We start from the raw sequence: 17613 nt of genomic DNA, 5'->3' as shown, positions 1-17613 counted from the left end.
TTTATGAAGCCAATACAAAAGTTGATTACGAATAAATGCAAATATCATGAGATCAAGTTATAGAGCATATTTAGAAAGCTTCTACAAGTCAGTCTGTAGTCGCTAAGGTTTTATACCCTTAAAGAGGGTGTAACAATTTGGTCAGAAAATTTGTGGCGTATTATGGATAGCATCTTCGATCCCATAAACTATTTGTCAATCTTAAAACAAAACTTTTCGAATTTTCGTATTTTTTCTGCATTTCATTTTTCATTATTGAGCGCTTTGCATGTTATCATCATCAGAACAAACAACTCATGTAAATATTATACACAATATTGACCGTTTCGAATCGTATTGTTCATATTGTTGGCGGGCATACAAATTCTAAGCCTGCTCATAATTTCCATTTTTGGGACCGGCTACTGGAATCACATCTTATCGCTTAACAACCAAGCGCGTAAATTTGAATCTGGAAAGAAAACAAACAATTTCTTGGTTCTCAATGCGGGGTCACCAAAACAAAAACATGCCACGCATATAAATCACGTGGCCAGAAACAAACAGGCCACACAGCAGGACGCAGGACGCAGGACGCAGTACACAACCGAGCATGATGGGTATGGTCCCGCATAATCTGCATGTGGCGTGTGGACAGGTGGCAAAAGATCAGAAGCGGCCGGAGAGGGTGGCACGCACTGCAGATGGTGGGCGTATGAACGTTCCAACGTTTGCAATCGGTAAACAGAACAGAAGCCGGACATACGTCAGCGACAGGCGAGGAGGACTCAGAAAAGCACTCGGAGCAGTTTCCTTTGCTGTGCTCAAATACATCAAACAGAAGCATAATCTCAGCCAAGCGGAAAAATGCATGCGCCACGGAACGGGAATGTAGCAGACAAGTTAAGATATTTATATAGAAAGCGGAGATGGTAGTGGGACCTGGGGGCATATACCGAAAATGATATGCGACATTGCGGCCACGTCAAGCAAAATAGATTAATTTTACCTGTGGGCATCGGGCCAGAAGTCTAGTCGTCGTTGTTGTTGTCTATGGTTGGCTGCCAGTTACCTGTTCACAAATTAGATTGGCAGCCCAGCCACAATCCTCTTCCCGCAGCCCACTTCGCTTCGCTCATCCTTGTGTCCTTGCTGCTCAACACGCATAAAGCTGTGCCGCCGCAGTCAAATTAAATAAAATCCAATTTAAAATGAATTTTCGCAATTTCATTTACAGCGCAAAAACAACAACAACAAACCAAAAGCCAACTGAACCACCGTGGGCAACAGCAATTTATGCAGCAGCACCAACAGCCGTGTGGTGCCACTGCCGCTTACCCATGCCGCCCACACACTTTGCGGTGACTCGCAACGCACTTGAGTTTCAAATTGGAATTAACGTTTTTAATGATGGGCACAAATTTATTTTCTATATTTCTTTTTCCATTGAAGACCTTTGCATGGAATATTATAATATTGTCATGAATTGTGTAGCATATTGAAGTCTGCATCTCTGACTCTATAACATATATATCCTGATCAGCATTAACCGCCGTGAAAGTAGTTGCTATTCATTGCAAACTCGGCGGGTTTTCTAAATATGCAAATGTGGTCCTCGGCCTGTAAGGGCATTGGATCTTCGTAGTGACGAAATTAAGCGTTCCTTCTTGGTAAATATATTTTGTGTGTTACCGCACGCATTTCACTAAGGCTACTCACATGCTTCAAGTACAGCATCCATTAATGCGGTTTGTGTTAGGAAAATCGTTAGCCTGAGTTTGCCGCAATCAGCTTATTCTTCATATTTTTATTTATTATTAAAACGCCCAAGCATCATGCATAAAACTCTCGCACTTTTTGCTAATATTTTTTTACATTTTTTCTTGGTCTTAAGGTAGCCAGCAGGCAGCAACCAGGCGGCAGGATGCAGCCTGTCGCTGTTAATCCGCTTGTATTTCATAATCCTTGCGCTGAAAGCAAAAACTTCATGACGTCCTAAGTGCAAAGTGGTTGGAAAATTTATTTTTAAACACCAACAACAACTATTCAGGTTAAGGTAAAGGACGCTTAAGTGCAGAGGGGGGCGGAGAAAGGTGCGGCACTTGGTTGATGCTGCTTTTGGCAGCAACACGCGTGGTTTGTCAAAGCATCATTAATGTCAATAGCTTTCGGTAGGTCCACCTGGCATTTTGTTTATTATTGTTGTTGCCCAAGTAAACTTCGCGAAAGCTAAACTGCTTCATTTTCGAACTAGGAGCTTAAGCTTTAAGCAGCAAATCGTTGACCATATCACGTTGTAAAATAGGAAAATAGTTTGTTTACACTTCAATTCCATAATTAATATACTTGAATCAATAAAGTGCTGTAATTAATTTTAAAATAAATTATATGCACTCATAACTGTGCTTAAAGCTGCACAGTTGTTGGCAACTCGCGTCCCAGGCATTTATCGATTGTAGTACAAATCTGGGAGCGCTATCCACGCCCATTTTCTTGCTTCATGGCTGGCATGGAGGAGCATGACCCCGCCCACTTTATTAGCTTAATTCCCATCACTCTTGCCCATTGCCAGCTTATCAGCACAGCTCCAAGCGCTCTCTCGCCTGGGAAGCCCGAAGTCGTGGCGAGGGCGAGCACACAAAAGTCCCATAAACAAGATCGCTGCCACTTGAAAACTGAGCACATTTCAGCGCTGCTGTGGGCCAGGTTGTTGGGTTTAAATGGGAGAAAACGCATTAAAAATTCAAAATGTGGCTTTTACGAGTTGTAGCTGGGGCTGAGAGTTGTCCTCTGTTCAGGGTACTAGTGAGGGGTGTGCAACGGGGTTTTGGGTGAAAGGGGACGTGTCACCTGATGTTGAACTTCAGCAATGTGTTTGTCAGCGAAAAAGGAAAGAAGAAGACTAACAACAACTGCACTCTCAACGTGGCGTCATTCAAACTTTTCACTTTCATTATTTTTAATTTTTTTTTGTCTGCCAGCGGTTTTTTTTTTTTTGCTCGCAATCTTTTGCTGGCCATTAAGTGAACAACGCAAAATGAAGCCGAAAATTAAACTTTTATTACCTGCCTTATTGTTTTACCATAAAATTAATGATTATTATGGCAATCGCTACTCTGCCACCACAAGCGTCCATTAAAATGACCGGGTCAGAAGCGGTTACGCAGGGTCACTGTTTCGACCTTGTCAGAGGCGTTTCAAATATAATAAAAAATTAAATATACTCCAGTTGTACAAGAGAACATCGCTTTGGAGCAGCAGCAAAACAGGAAAAAAGAAACATTGTGCAAAATTAAATAAAATAAATTCCCATTTCGCAATGTCATTAAAGTTAATATCTTTCGATGGGTTTGGGTTCACTCAACTCCCATAGATACACAGTACAAACCCATATGTTGGAATGAGCAAACAAATTTTAATGTTTATATTGATTTTTTCTTTATGACAATTTGATGTGGCCCAAAAGATGCGCCACTTGATGAGTTGTTGATTTAATGGGTTGTGAACATAAAACCAAATACAGTTTACTAAAATATTAATTGCCAATAAGGGGTCAGCAAGTAGGCTAAAGTAATTAAAACTGTCAATTTGCTTTTATTTCAAGTAATAAGAGGAATTACTCTTTAATTCAAAAACAGATTTTTATCCATACAATTCCGCTCAGTTTCTCGATATATATAAATAAGATTAAATTGCATGTGTTTCAATTTTCCAAAATATTTGTAAAAAAATATTTGGACAGTTGGTCTGAAGCCAATTGCTTTACACTGGGCAAATAAAGCCACTAGATATGACCAAAATATACACAATTTTAGCATTCAGTAATTTCAAATGTGCAATTCGTTTTGCACATTGAACGCAAACATACAGCTCGATTGGCTAGTTTCTTTTTGGTTTGGGGCCTGGGGCTACTTATGCGATGTCTGACACACGGTAGATTAAAAACAAATAATACTACCAAATGGAAGCGATTTCAAGGCGAACAGCCTGGACAAGAGTGGTGGGGGTGAGAGGACAGACAGTGTCAGTCATAAATGAGCACAAGGCCAATATGGCAAATGGCAAATGGCAATCGCAAAAGCAAAACATAATCGTTGATTTTGGCATTTGCATTCCATGACCAAACGCAGCACGGAATGGCAGAAAAATGCAATAAATGTAGATGGAGGGGACAAGGCAGAGTGTGTGTAAGGCAAAATCGAAAACCAATTTAGCTGACTGGAGTATTGGCTTTGGCTAAAATATCGCAAAATAAATTTGAGCGCTAAACTTTCTAGGCTTCCAAAATCAAAAAGTTATTTTAGCCCTAAGGCAAAATTGTAACTCGATGGCAGAGATTGCACAATGCCGGCAAATTAATCTGTTTATAACGAGTGACAAAGGCCTACTATAAAAATAAGCCGCAACTTTTAGAACCTCTTTAGACAAACCCAAAGAAGCAAAAATACACAATAAGTGTGCTCTTGTTAAGACTATGAAATACCCTATACCCAGTTCTCAGTTTCGATAAGAGCTGGGCATTAAATATGTCTCTTATTATCGCTTAGACAAAAGAAACATTATTTAAAATTGGCTTTTAAGTAAATTCTCCTTAGTATACGATAAATATGACATTCAAAATGTATTCATTTGGTAAGCATGCAGGCAATATCTCTACAAATTAATTTGTTGTCTATAGCTTTTATTATCTTCAAGATATGCTGTAGAAAGGGGCTTAAGATCGATCTAAATTGGCACAACTTATCGGAAAAAATAATTTTAAGTATTCTTTAACCTTCTATTCACATTTATACAACATTAAGATACACTTTATTGTATTGAGTACAGGGTATAAATGAACTCTCAGATGAAAAACTTTTGCGTTTAACCAACAAATTTGGCTCAAATTTTCTTCATTTTTTGTTTTTTTTTTTTTGCAGATTTAGTCCGGTCTGTCCGCAGCGACTGCCGGACATTTACAATGAGACAGCGGCGCTGGAGCGCATGCCCAAGGGTCGCCTCGAGTATCTGAAGCGATTGCTGCCCTATCTGCAAAATCAATCAGAGGATTGTCTCTATCTAAATATTTATGTGCCCATACAAGGTGAGTGCGAGTGGCGGGCCCAAGAAGTCCCAGCTAAGTATGCCATACATATATGTATGTATTTTTTTCCGCTACTGCGGATAAAACCGAGAAAAATGACGCACATGCTCGGCTATAGGAATTCCTCTCGCCCCCCTCTACCATGCGCTGCCATGGCATTTTTCAGTCTTGTTTATTTAGCACTTTGCAAGGCATTTGAATAAATTGGCAAGCGGTAAGCAACTAAAATGGTTTGGGGTAACTTGTTTCAATTTTTCTTCAGCTTTGCTACGGAACAGACTGCCTTCTTCTAATCCCAAAGGCCACCGGCGTACAAGTCAGAAAAGGGTCAGCTTTGCCCAAACTTTTCAGCTTTCCATCTTCCTTTTCTAGATTTTCTTTTTCTTTTTCGTTTTGTGAACGCAGACTTTCAGCAAGGGTGTTTGGTCTGCTGGCCCCGACCCTTAATGGACCAATGGACAAATGTTTCGACATTTTTCAAACGCCAAAGAATTTGCAAAGCTGTTGGGCATGAAAAAAGAAACCAACACAAAGTGGCCAAATTTATGCAAAAACATATAGACGATTGTCTCCCTCTTTGTCTATGTGGACATTTCAAAAATTTTCGCGTCTGCCTACTTTTCACAACAGTGTATTGGAGAGTGGATTTTCTTACAAAATTTAGGTAACATATTTGCAACGCAAATATAAATAACATTGTGGACGCATTAGGTCTTGAAGTCTGAAATTTTCTTATTCTAATATTTAATCTTAAGTATGTATAAAATGCGTTTGAAAAAGATGGTAAGATAAATATTTCAACAAATTATAGAAATAATATGCTATGTAAATGTTATTATTTTTTTTTCTTAATGCTATTGCATTTCCCAAGCTTATCATTTAAAAAGACATATATTATTATATATTACGAAAAAATATGTAAATAGAATTATACATTGAATCATATATATATATAATATATAGACTTACTTACAGTACAATTATCGGCAACCTATCAAACAATAATTGTTATTCTTATTTTAATATAAAATATACTTAAACAATCTGCATTAAAAATTAATGTGTCTCACAACTGATGATGAGGATTCAAACGTTTTTATCCATCTTGGGCCGTGTCAACTGCCGGCAAGCCGTCATAAGCGAATGCAATTTGCGAAACAGACAGCAATTATAATATATATAGGAACCAAAAAATAAAAATATATCTAGACCACCATTATCTAAATGGCCGGGGCTTTGCTTTGTCTCAATGTCAGTCAATCATCCGCTGCAACTGGCTGAGAGCGATTGCATTGGCCGATGTGCGCAATGCCAGTTAATTACATTTTGATTAAAGCGCAAAAGGGAAGGCAATAAAATAAACACAACAAGAAGTTTGCCGTAAAGGAAGATAACACCTGCCAGTCCCTCCGAAAATCAACTGCAAATAACTAAATGGGAAGTTGAGGGGGATTCCATTGTCTAATTGTCTAACAACTCGTTAAGAGTAAAATTTAATACACATCTCTGTGGCAAAGAAACTGTATTCGCTTGCTGACGGACATCAGCCACAGTGCGTCAGACAGTCCGTCCGTCAATCAAACTGGCAGTCAGCTTTATACAACTAACTGGCGCCTTGACTTTGATGTCTGACAGCACTTGCAACTGACTACAAAATAAATTAACAGTCTTCCGCCTTATCCACGCATATATTTACTAAACTTTGCTGCCAACATTTGAACAGCCCAATGTAGATAATGTAGTTTATTGGACATTTTTAAACGTACTGTAAGAGAAAAAAGGTCTGTGGAAAGTGCTTTGTGCTTTGCTTAACAATGAAAGTGGTCTGAGCTCAAATAAGCTGTACACTCATCTTATACTAACCAACTTGTGAATAACTCCTTTAAACAGTGTCTGTTAACTAAACATGCTATTCATGTATTAATTAATGTTTGCATTATATTCCAATTCAAATTTGTAATTAAGTATTGTATGTGTTAACCATATTAATTTGAGTTAATTACCGTTCACTTGCTTGTGTTTACACAAGAGAAATTACCGCCTCAGCTTAAGTACAGGCACTAAGTATTAATCCAGATGATACTTATTAAAGACCGCAAAGCACGTCTACATTGCTTAACATTTGCATAGTTCAATGGTTTGTTGTGATTCCTGGAAATGTGTCCATTAGTCAGGTCACATATAAATCATTGATTGCGCACTGAATGCCAACCAATTATCAACTTAAACGCAAAAATAAACTGCACCTCATACTTTTAGAATATGCGGCAATGTCTAGTCGCTGCTCAGAATAAAAACGTCAAATTAAATGACTTTACGGCAGGTCAAATGGAAAAGATAACAACAAAAAAATGTGGTAATTGCCAAAAGATAAAGAAAATGTCGACGTACGATTTGAGCTGAGCATGAAAAATGTGGAAAATACTATGTATATATACATGAAAATCGTTGAAGTATGGCAGAAATTTACATTTGTCTGTAATTTGTCTTCGATGGCGGACGCTTAAATGCCAACAGCAACTGTCTAAGAGTTTTGTATATTCGATAGCTCCTACCTTGAAGTGTTGTCTCGTGCTGAATTGCAAGAATTTATGTGAAATTATGATAAATTGTTCAATGACTGTCAGAGGTTGCGAGACAAGCGAAGGGTTCAAATTGGATTTGCTTCCTTTCGTATTCCCTTCTTGCTTTTCTGTTTCTGTTTTTCTTTTTAATGTGCATTTAAAATACACCTAATTGAGCCCTGGGCGCTGTACATGCCAACTCAGCAGGAAAATTAAATATGTGTAAGGACAATTACATTACGGGAGGCGTTCAAAAATCATCTAACACAAAATGCACACTGTTAATATTTTTATATTAAATTTCAGAATAAATTAAACTAACGAAACTGAAATAATATGGACTTACTTATTTTATTATTAGTTATTATTATTATATATTATTTATTATTATTTATTAATTGTAATCCAAATAGACTAAACATTTTAGTGCGAAAGTTGTTCAACGTATTTAAAACGTATTTAACAAAAAATGAAATTTTTGGTTTGTGTAGTCATAGTCAAAAAGTTGAATAGTTCAAGTGAGGAAAAGGAGCATCCAACGGGTCAGTGTCAATGCCAAGTGGCCATTCTTCAGTCTCTGTTATCTGCTGCCAAGATTATAAATCTTAAAACGGCAACCAATTTATAAATTTTGACAGTTTAAGGCCAATCGAACCGCAAGAAATCCAAAACATTTAATGAGCCTGAGTGGGAGTTACCTTTAGCTGGCGCAAAATAAATCATTATTTATTTGGCTGTCATGTCAAAATGAATTGCCTGATAAATTTACAAAAAAGAAAGAGGAAGACAAGTAAAAGAACCAAAAAAAAAAAAAACAATTCAAAAAATTTCAACATTTAACGTCAAAATTAATGAAACTTTTTGAGAAGACGGTTGACTATATGTAGATGGTATATACAAAACATTCATGATAATTCCAAGCAAAGTTGAAAGTATACTTTTGTAGCGAACAAGCACACACACACACACATTCAAAAAAGGACTCACATGGCAAGTTCTTAATAAATCTCTTGTGCCTTTTATGTAGCATACTTTTCTGGGCGGAGAGCTCAACACGAGACGTCCATACTACGGTTCGGGGCATGCTACATGCAGCTAGTTTAATCTACTTGGACATGACAATAAAATTTATATCATCTTTCCCTTCTGCGTCCAGCTTAGTGAAGTCCTTTCTCGCCTCTGTGGCTTTTATTTGCCTTTTGCTTGCGCTTTCTCATCTCATTTTATTTTATTCGCTGGCCTTTTTTATGGTCTTGTTGTTTGGCATTTCTTTTAAATCTTGCGCTTGTTCGCGCTTCCAACTCAAAAACCAACAGGAGAAAAAAATGAAAATAAATAAATAAAGCATAATAATAATAAAAAGCAGAAAATGCCACATTAAGCATGATTTGCCGCTTTGCAAGCCCAAAAAGTTTACTGGGCGGCCAATAACAGGCGCTTACGAGAGTCCTTCAGAACTCAGCCTGAGGTGGATAACCATCCCCTAGCCACTCTCTTCTACCTCTTGTAGTTGGCTCTGTGCATTTCATGTTCAGATTTCAAGTTTATCATCTGTTTGCATTTTACTCATATTTTGCGCTTAGCTGACTTTTAGACCAGTCCGAAAAGAGAAAGAGCCACAAATAAATGAGCTGCCATTGTGCGGAATTTTGAAAAGATTAATGTAATGTCATCATTTCTAATCTGCAGCATTTCCATGCGATTAACATCTGTTGGCATCACTTAATAGCGTATTATTCCAAGGCATTTCGGCCAATAGCTCGGCCCATTGAGATTTATGCGGCCATGACTTCCATACGTGACCTTGCGTCCGCCCAGAAATTGCAATATATATATATATATATATACATATAGATATAAAGCCATAATGCAATTTTGTTCTCACACTCTATTTGACATATAAATCAATAAGCCAATCAAGTGCTCGCAATCAGTAAAGTTTTCGACGCGTGTCCATATAAAACAAGCAAAAATACATCATACGCACTGTGCGCCCGCAAGTCACAAACGCATTAAATTGATATATGCCAAAAGGAGCCAAACATATCTTGCTTAAGGCCTCAGCATATTTAAGATGTTGAGCTCGTCTGAAGCAGGGTAATCTGCAAACAGTTGTTCGTATTTATTGGCATTTTGGTATCAACAACCAACTCATTGAAACAGTAGCTTAAGTTTTGTAAAACGATTGAAACTGCTTTAACCTAATGAGAGTACTATGAATAGTTTTTAACACGTATAAGCTACAAAATCGGAATCTGTGGATTAGGTCAGAAGGTCAGAAGCAAGTCCGTAGTTGATTTCTGAAGAGAGAACAAACTAAAACAGCAAGCTTGGAATGAGAAATTAAGGTATTTGGTATTTTTACTTACTTAAATCTAGTTTCTCAATTTTTAAGCTATTATATAGGAAACCTGCAAGTAAGTTATAGTATTTAATAGCATACCCAGAAAACCTTACACATTTTATAGAATAATTTTAATTCCCCGTTGAAATACATATGCGGGTAAAACCAATAAATATGCAAGTACCATATTTTATTGCTCAGTTTATGTGATTCTAAAAAAAAGCACATATCGTCGAAATGCTGTAAAATCCCAAAGCATACATGTGTCATAAGGCAATAGCATACAATTTGAATGAAATTCATATTTGTGTGTGCGTATATGAGTGCTGTGATAGACAACACGCAATATAACCCCATTACACAGACGGAAACGGAAATCAATGTGCAGTCTGCGTGTTGCATTCGGAAATGAAAATGCTGGTCAAAAAACATCCATTATAAAAACAAGTTCTTAAAATATAAAAATGTAAATGTTCTAAAAAAAAAAACGTAAATGCTGCACAACAAAAAAACATGAAACGAATCAGAAGTAAACTTTTTACTTTGCTTGCAAGAGAAACTTTGAAGTCAGATATTTTTGGATGGACCAAGATTGCAGCAATTGGTCAGAGCACAGTACAGGACGAGGGTAGGGAACTAGAGTCCTGTACTCTTACTGCTGTCTGAGTTCATGCTCATTTGCTTGTGCGCAGACAATTGGCAAAGAACTGCAAAGAAGAAAAAAATTTGAAATTACATTTATTACATTTTCGCTTTCCTTCAAACTTTACCGAAAGAAAACTTTTGCCAGATTAAAGCAAAAGTAGCGAATACAGAATAATAAAACTCTTTAAGCATTACAAGCTTTTGTCAGACAGCAAGAAATAACTGTTAAACAAATTGATTATGAAATTTTAATTCTCATCAATGCTGAATTTGAAATATATATTTATGTATAGTAATTGCATATTAAATATTAGTGCTCTTTGTAATAAAGTTTTTAATACATTTTTAAGTAAAAAGCGAAGCACTGCTCAACAGGATTCATAAACAGAAAACTTTTTAATTCTCAGCTAATTAAAAAGGCAATTTAAATGCAAACTAACTGTAATGCGCGTCCGAAAAATTTCAACTTAATTAATAAATCGCTACGCCACGTGCTCATTGTAGGATGGGGGTTGATGTGGTTTGGAGTGTAGAGGCTTATAAGTAGACGTTGCCCGGAGGACGATGTCCATGCTCAAAAACGCTTCCTCCCAATTTAGGTCCGTAACTATTCAAAATATTTAAGCATGTAAATGAAACGCGTATAAAATTTTGTGTTGTTTAGCTTTTTCATTTATGTCTTTATTAAATATGTATATTTTAGATATGGATCGGTAGATAACTATATCCAAGCCATTGTTTATGGTCAAAAATTGATTCAAGTTCAAAACTCTATTTATTCTGGCAATTCTAAACAATTGGGAAAGATTAAGCTTTTACGTATTGTAATTGTTTCGCTTATTGTTTATGTAATTTTTGTCTGATTTGAAACTAAAATAAAATTCAGAGAATAAAATATACACATTTTAAACATGAATAAATGTTATTGAACGGCTTTTTATCGTGTTTCGACTACTTCATTTTTTGTAATTCAGATAAATCCTTTTTTAGCTGGCTTTAACCGTCACTGTGCTCATGTTGTCCTTTTCATGCGTTACTGATTGTGTTTGCTGCTTGCGATTGCATATGCCTAGCAACGACAATCATAACAAAAACAACAACACCTAAAGCGTTCCATAAAACTACCGGCAAAGGCTGATGAAAACCCATAAATACGGCGTGCAAAAAAAAAATGGGGTAAAACTTCTGTCAACTTTGTGTAACAAACGAAGCACTTGCACACATATTGACTTTAACTGTAAGCGTTTATATTGATTGTGTGTAGCTGTGTGTGAGTATTTTATAAGCCTGATATCAATAAATACATTTATTTGCCAAGGCGACAACGACCGATATTGCGAAACTTCCTGCAATCGATTTGTAGTTGTGATTGATTTAAATTCGTCCTCTCTTACACATATATCTGCCTTCCTTCGCTGTATCTTTCTAGGATATACTGTAAACTTTTTTTCCGTAAAACAAAAAAATGGTTATTCTGATTTAAATTTTTTTTATGTAAAATACATATACTCACATTATAATTTATTAGAACTCACTCACTTAACAAAACATGTCATAGCCCATATTTATGGAGTAATTCAAGAACGATAAAAAAATAGGCAGCCACTTTATATTTAACTTCAACAGTTTTTGCTCTTATGTAAATTTCAATATTCAATATTTGCACAGAAAATTGCGCCTTAAAGCGATTGCTTTTGTTTTCAAGTGCAACGCATTGAATATGCTTTATTTAGCTTTTTACTTCCAACCCTCAAGACGGACACATTTTGTGACTTACGTCTCATAGACCACACACACATTCATCGCACACACACACCATACACATGAGCAAAAGCAATGGCATGTCATAAAATATGCATCAAAAATTTGTCACACTCCAGCAAAATGGTCGAAAAATTCACCTTCTCAATGGCCACTTAACCCAGAAAAGTGTAGTCCACACACACACACACACGCAGAGACACACACGAGTGTGCTGAAAGGACGAAAGCATTGAATTTAAATTGCGCATTAAATAAGAACCAGAAGCCATGTCCTTTCATCCAACGATGACGCAGCTGTGCGGGCCTTTTCCCAAGAAATTGATAAGTCAAAGTTCATAATTGGACGTGCCCGAAGGGGTCCAGCACAATGTTGACATTCTTTACAACTCAATTTAACAGCTCAAATTTATTTTGCCAGCATACTCAAAAGTTGTTACCCTGCAGATACCCCTCCAATCCTACTCAATAAACCGCAATTAAGTGTCGACAAAAAAAAAATGTATGCAATTTGAAATGGTGAATGTGGCAAAGCCGCAACAAATACACCAACAAGCTAACCGAAAATGGCAAATAGAATAGCCACTTTTCCATGGCATGCACTAAGACCATTATCCTGCCAATAATAAACCGCCTCGGAATCCCGTCTGCCACTCTGTCCCGTCTGTGTCTGAGTGCACTTAGCATGTCTCAGTCTAATCACGGGGCGTTACTGACTGCTATTTTGCATGCCACGTGTGCATTAGGCATACGCCCGGTGGCACAAAAATTCAAAGGCATGTTTACTCAAAAAGAAAACGCAAATAGAAACAAAGGGGAAAAAAGTGAGCAGTTGGAAAGTTATATTTCAAGCAACAGCCAACGGCATTGCAAGGATTGCTAGCAATTTATTGTGTGGAATTCAATTCATTCACATTTGCAGCAACACGCAGTTTTGTTCTAAGGTGCCAAATCTTGTGTTTAAACTAAACAGATCTTAGCCTAAACATTTATTTAATTGTTAATGAGTCTTATCAAATCAAATCAAATATATTTTATTACACTTAATGCTGAAAATTCTACAGGGAAGGTTGCCCTATAAAAATCAAAATAACTTTAATTACAAGAAAAACATTTTCTAGGCATGTGTATCTTAAGCATTCAAAAAGAAACACATTCGTTTGATATTGTTTTAGGACATTGACATTGCTTTATGACTTATATGAACAAATATATTCTTTATAAACGTATGTAAGTTTGCTCCGCAAAAATATAAGGCGAATTTTAAAATGTTTTCTTTCGGCTTTTAAAGCTATTTAGTGTGTCAATATGTTCGCTGTATTCAATAACTGACAAGCATAACTATTCGCATATGAACAAACAGCAACTCACACTCGTTTGCACACCATTAGCCTGAAGTGAATTGGACACACACACCCACACACACACATACATTGAGAGGACAAACAGTGTCATTTATTACCTTCCGTATACTCGACTGCCAAACTGCCAAGGAGCTGTATACAATATTTCATTATAAATTACACACGACTTACGTCAATTTGTTTTGGTGGCCGGCAAAAGTGAACTTGGCAGCAGCAAAAAAAATAAAAATATAACAGAAAACAGAAAGCGAAAGCAGACAGGAATCTCATAAGTAAGCCATAACACACACCCACGCACACGCGGAAAAAGAGAGTGAGAGTGGGGGAGTTTATTAGACACTGGCAGCAAAAACGGAAGTGGCCATAATTTACTAAAGAAGCCATAACAAAAATGCCCAAGCAGTGGGCATAACACGAAGCCAAACAAAAACCATCGAAAAGAAGACAGAAAAATGAATGGGAAGTGGGTGGGTAGTAAATTTATCAATCAAACTAGCCGAAAAAATGAAAACACTTTCGAATAGTTGTAGCAATAGATAAAAACAGCAACAAATAGACTCTTAACTTGACGTCCATTAATATTTGACAATTTCCTCTTTCTGTGAATTGATGATGGGCCACGTGCAGTATGATTTGATTTTGCCCATTTGCGTATATTACGTATATGTCATGTTAGTTATTGATGAGCTCGACATGTGCTAGCCATCAATAATATTACAGTTAAGCTCACTAAGCCCAGCGCCGACCCACTCTAAACGGATATTATTAAAGTGCCGCATTGAACAACTAAAAAATCGCTCGACTAAGACATACCTAGTCTGGTTAAATTAATAAAATATGCAATTAGATTACACTACGTAAAAGATGATACCTACCGAATGGGCCAATAATTGTCTAAATCTTCATGAACACCCTCAAGAAATGCACTTAGAATCTATGCATTTCAATATTATGAATTGGTTGTCATTTGATAATGTTCAAGACTATATAATTTTCTCGGAGGCAACCAATTCTTTTTTTCATTAATGCAACACACCTTCATAATCTGCTGCTTACACATTTTTCAATGCTTACAGAGTAGTATATTAAAAAAAAAAAGAAGAATATTATGCCATGGTGGCCAGGTACATTGTAAGAACATTTATCGCACGCTGCTCAAAATTGTAACGAGTGCAGCGCAGCAGGAGAATACGGAATTGTGCTCAAAATGTAACTGGAACGCAATTATGTGGCACATTTTGCCACACATAAGCTGCCAGCACTGATGGATGATGTGGGGTCGATCGTCTTGGAGAAGAAAAATCCAGAAAAAGAATTGGGAATAACCATTAAGAGTTAGCATGGCGTTAAACCACTTCAGTTGTTTCGATTGCAGTCGGGAGAGGGAGAGCAAGGAGTAGAGTCTGGCGATGGCAGCAAAGTAACCAATTTCTACTTATACCCATTTTTATTTCGCTGCAATTTTCTTAAGCACTTTTACGCCTGAACGCTGACATAATGCTGTTAACCGATAATACGTTGAAATTGAAAAGTGCAGCCCAGGCCACAGCAGGCAACGACAGAGGACAGCACTGGCAGGATGGGTGGGCCAAAGGAGACCTTACTGCTGCCACACAAAATCTCTTACGACAAATTGCATATTTCAATTTGCAACAACATTGTAGGAGTAACTGGGTTTCCATTTCTGATCCAGACATTTTTTTTTTTTTGTTATTTTTCCCATTTCTTTCGCTCCGGCCATTGATTTTTTTTCATTTTGGCCTGCTTTGTGCCAGTTAAGAGATTTTAGAGTCAGGTGTCTGACTCATATTGGGTTGCTTAAAAAGACACACAAACACACCCACTTTTATGTAAGTGTATGCAAAATGGTACCGAGCAGCTTTGCCTTGCGGTAAGTTAAGCCACAGTTAAGCTGATGCATGGGTTAAACTGTAAAATGTATTAAGATTAAGTGGCATTCAGTGCCAGCTGCCTCTCTGTAGTATCAGTCTTTTCCACTCCGCTCCTCACACTGTTCCACTTTTACAGCGCTGCCCATAATTTTTTACCGTGTTTCAAGCGTATACATTATGTATACCCAGCGTAAGTTAGCCAGTTGATTATATTGTTAGCAAACGTGCTCAACTTTCAAGGAAACGTTGGTGTAAAGCTTGGTGAAAGGTGTATTTATTTTATAAATGAGCTGTAGTTTTAGCTGCAAGTGATATAATCTTGTAACAGCTCAAAGTAGATTCAATTTATTACTGTTGTCAAAGAAAAGAGCTCATTCGTATCAATTAGTTGGGATACTTAATTAAGCTATAAATTATTGGTGGCTTGATTCAAGTCGCAGAAAGCCATTAAGTTGTTTAAAAAAAAATACTGACAATTGTGGGAATTCTGACTTTTGATAATTTGTATCCAAAGTTCAAGATTTCCTTTAGCATCTCATTACTTCCTCCTTTATCTTGTATATATAATATTTGAAGTATTCTTGCACTTTCCATACTTATTTGAATTTTTTTCACAAAGCTCTTACATTCTCAAAATAACTTGGAAAGATTTTTCATTCACCTTTCCAAACAATTTAAGATTGAGACATTTGTGGAGCAATTACCCTTCAACGCATCGTTTGCAGCGCAGTCAGCATTAAATGAGCGCACAGAATACTAAAATAAATAATACATACAAATATGCATATATCATACAAAAGGCTGGGGTACAATAATACGGTGCAAATTTACAGACCTTATGATTTTTGCCAATTTCAGCCAACGGCGAAAACTCAAATTTCATAAAGTGGACGCCCCCTCAAAAAATATGTACATGTGTGTTATGTGTATGTGAGCAATATGTTGAGTACGTGTCTGTTAGTCATCATAATATTTTAAATTTTTATGAAGTGCGAGACGACGCGACGCTGAGGGGCTGTGCAATAAAAATCTTATTTTGTGGGTTATAAAAGTGCAAAGGAATCCGGCAAAAACAACAAGCAGAAGCTGAAGGTAAAAATAAGGGCAAGCAGTTCCCATTTGGTGCGCCTTTTAATGTGCCGTTCTCTTGCACTGCCCTTTATTATTATTATTTTCTTACTTTTTTTAATGATATATCGGCATTTAAATGTGGGTGGTGATGGGTGCACGTAAAGCATCGTAAACTTTTTGGTGCGCCTAACTTAATGCAACAATATTTATTTTTATTTTGTCTTACACTGGCTTGCGCTCTTTCTCTCTCACATATATTTCTCATTTACTTTGTTGTTATCAGTGTGGGTGCAAAAGCGTGTGTGTGCGTGTATTGGTGAGTTTGCTGGTGTGTGTGTGTGTGTGTGTGCGTATATGAATGTAAATTGAGTTTGGCGGTTAAAGTACTTTGTAATTTATGGCCTGCAATGTGCGTAAGGAGTCACGTGATAACTTCATACACTCTCCCACTACCCCACTCTCTTTCACTTTCTCTCTCTCTTACTCTCTCTCTCTCTCTCTCTCTCTCTCTCTCTCTGTCAGTGAAATACACTCATTATTCTTTTATGGGTATGCGTGTGTGTGTGCTGCGTGTTTATTTATGACTGTTTAGCCGCATTTTGCATGACGAAATCATAATTTTTAGCCCTCGACTCTCAACTGTGGCGCCATTTTGACATTTTGTTTGTTTCCTGTAGCTCTGATAACATATATGTTAAGTACATGCCATATATAAAGCCTTGTGACTCTCGCATGTTCAACTTATTAACATTATCAGGCTTTGCATTTGTTATGCCGATTACTCGAGATTAAAAGGCTCCGTAAGAGCTCAACGTTTCAGAGCTTGATATAACTAAAAAATAAAATGTGCTAGCGATAAGGCAATAAGGTGTAGCATAGCCAGCACGGGAAAAGGAAGACAACATAATAAA

At 36.9% G+C, this 17613-nt stretch overlaps 1 protein-coding gene across 2 annotated transcripts in view; it reads left to right on the top strand.

Annotated features, from left to right (window-relative positions):
• Positions 1 to 17613, top strand: part of LOC6564321 (neuroligin-4, Y-linked) — a 75107-nt gene that overhangs the window by 43171 nt on the left and 14323 nt on the right. For both annotated transcript variants that reach the window (XM_001990261.3, XM_032737579.2), the window contains exon 4: positions 4899 to 5062. In XM_001990261.3, coding sequence (XP_001990297.2) covers positions 4899 to 5062 — 164 coding nt within the window. The remainder of the gene's footprint in view (positions 1 to 4898; positions 5063 to 17613) is intronic.

This window comes from Drosophila grimshawi, unplaced genomic scaffold, assembly GCF_018153295.1.
Source record: "Drosophila grimshawi isolate 15287-2541.00 unplaced genomic scaffold, ASM1815329v1 contig_311, whole genome shotgun sequence".
Lineage (NCBI taxonomy): Eukaryota > Metazoa > Arthropoda > Insecta > Diptera > Drosophilidae > Drosophila > Drosophila grimshawi.
Note: the sequence above shows the minus strand (reverse complement) of the source record. Positions and strands in the feature narration are given on the sequence as shown.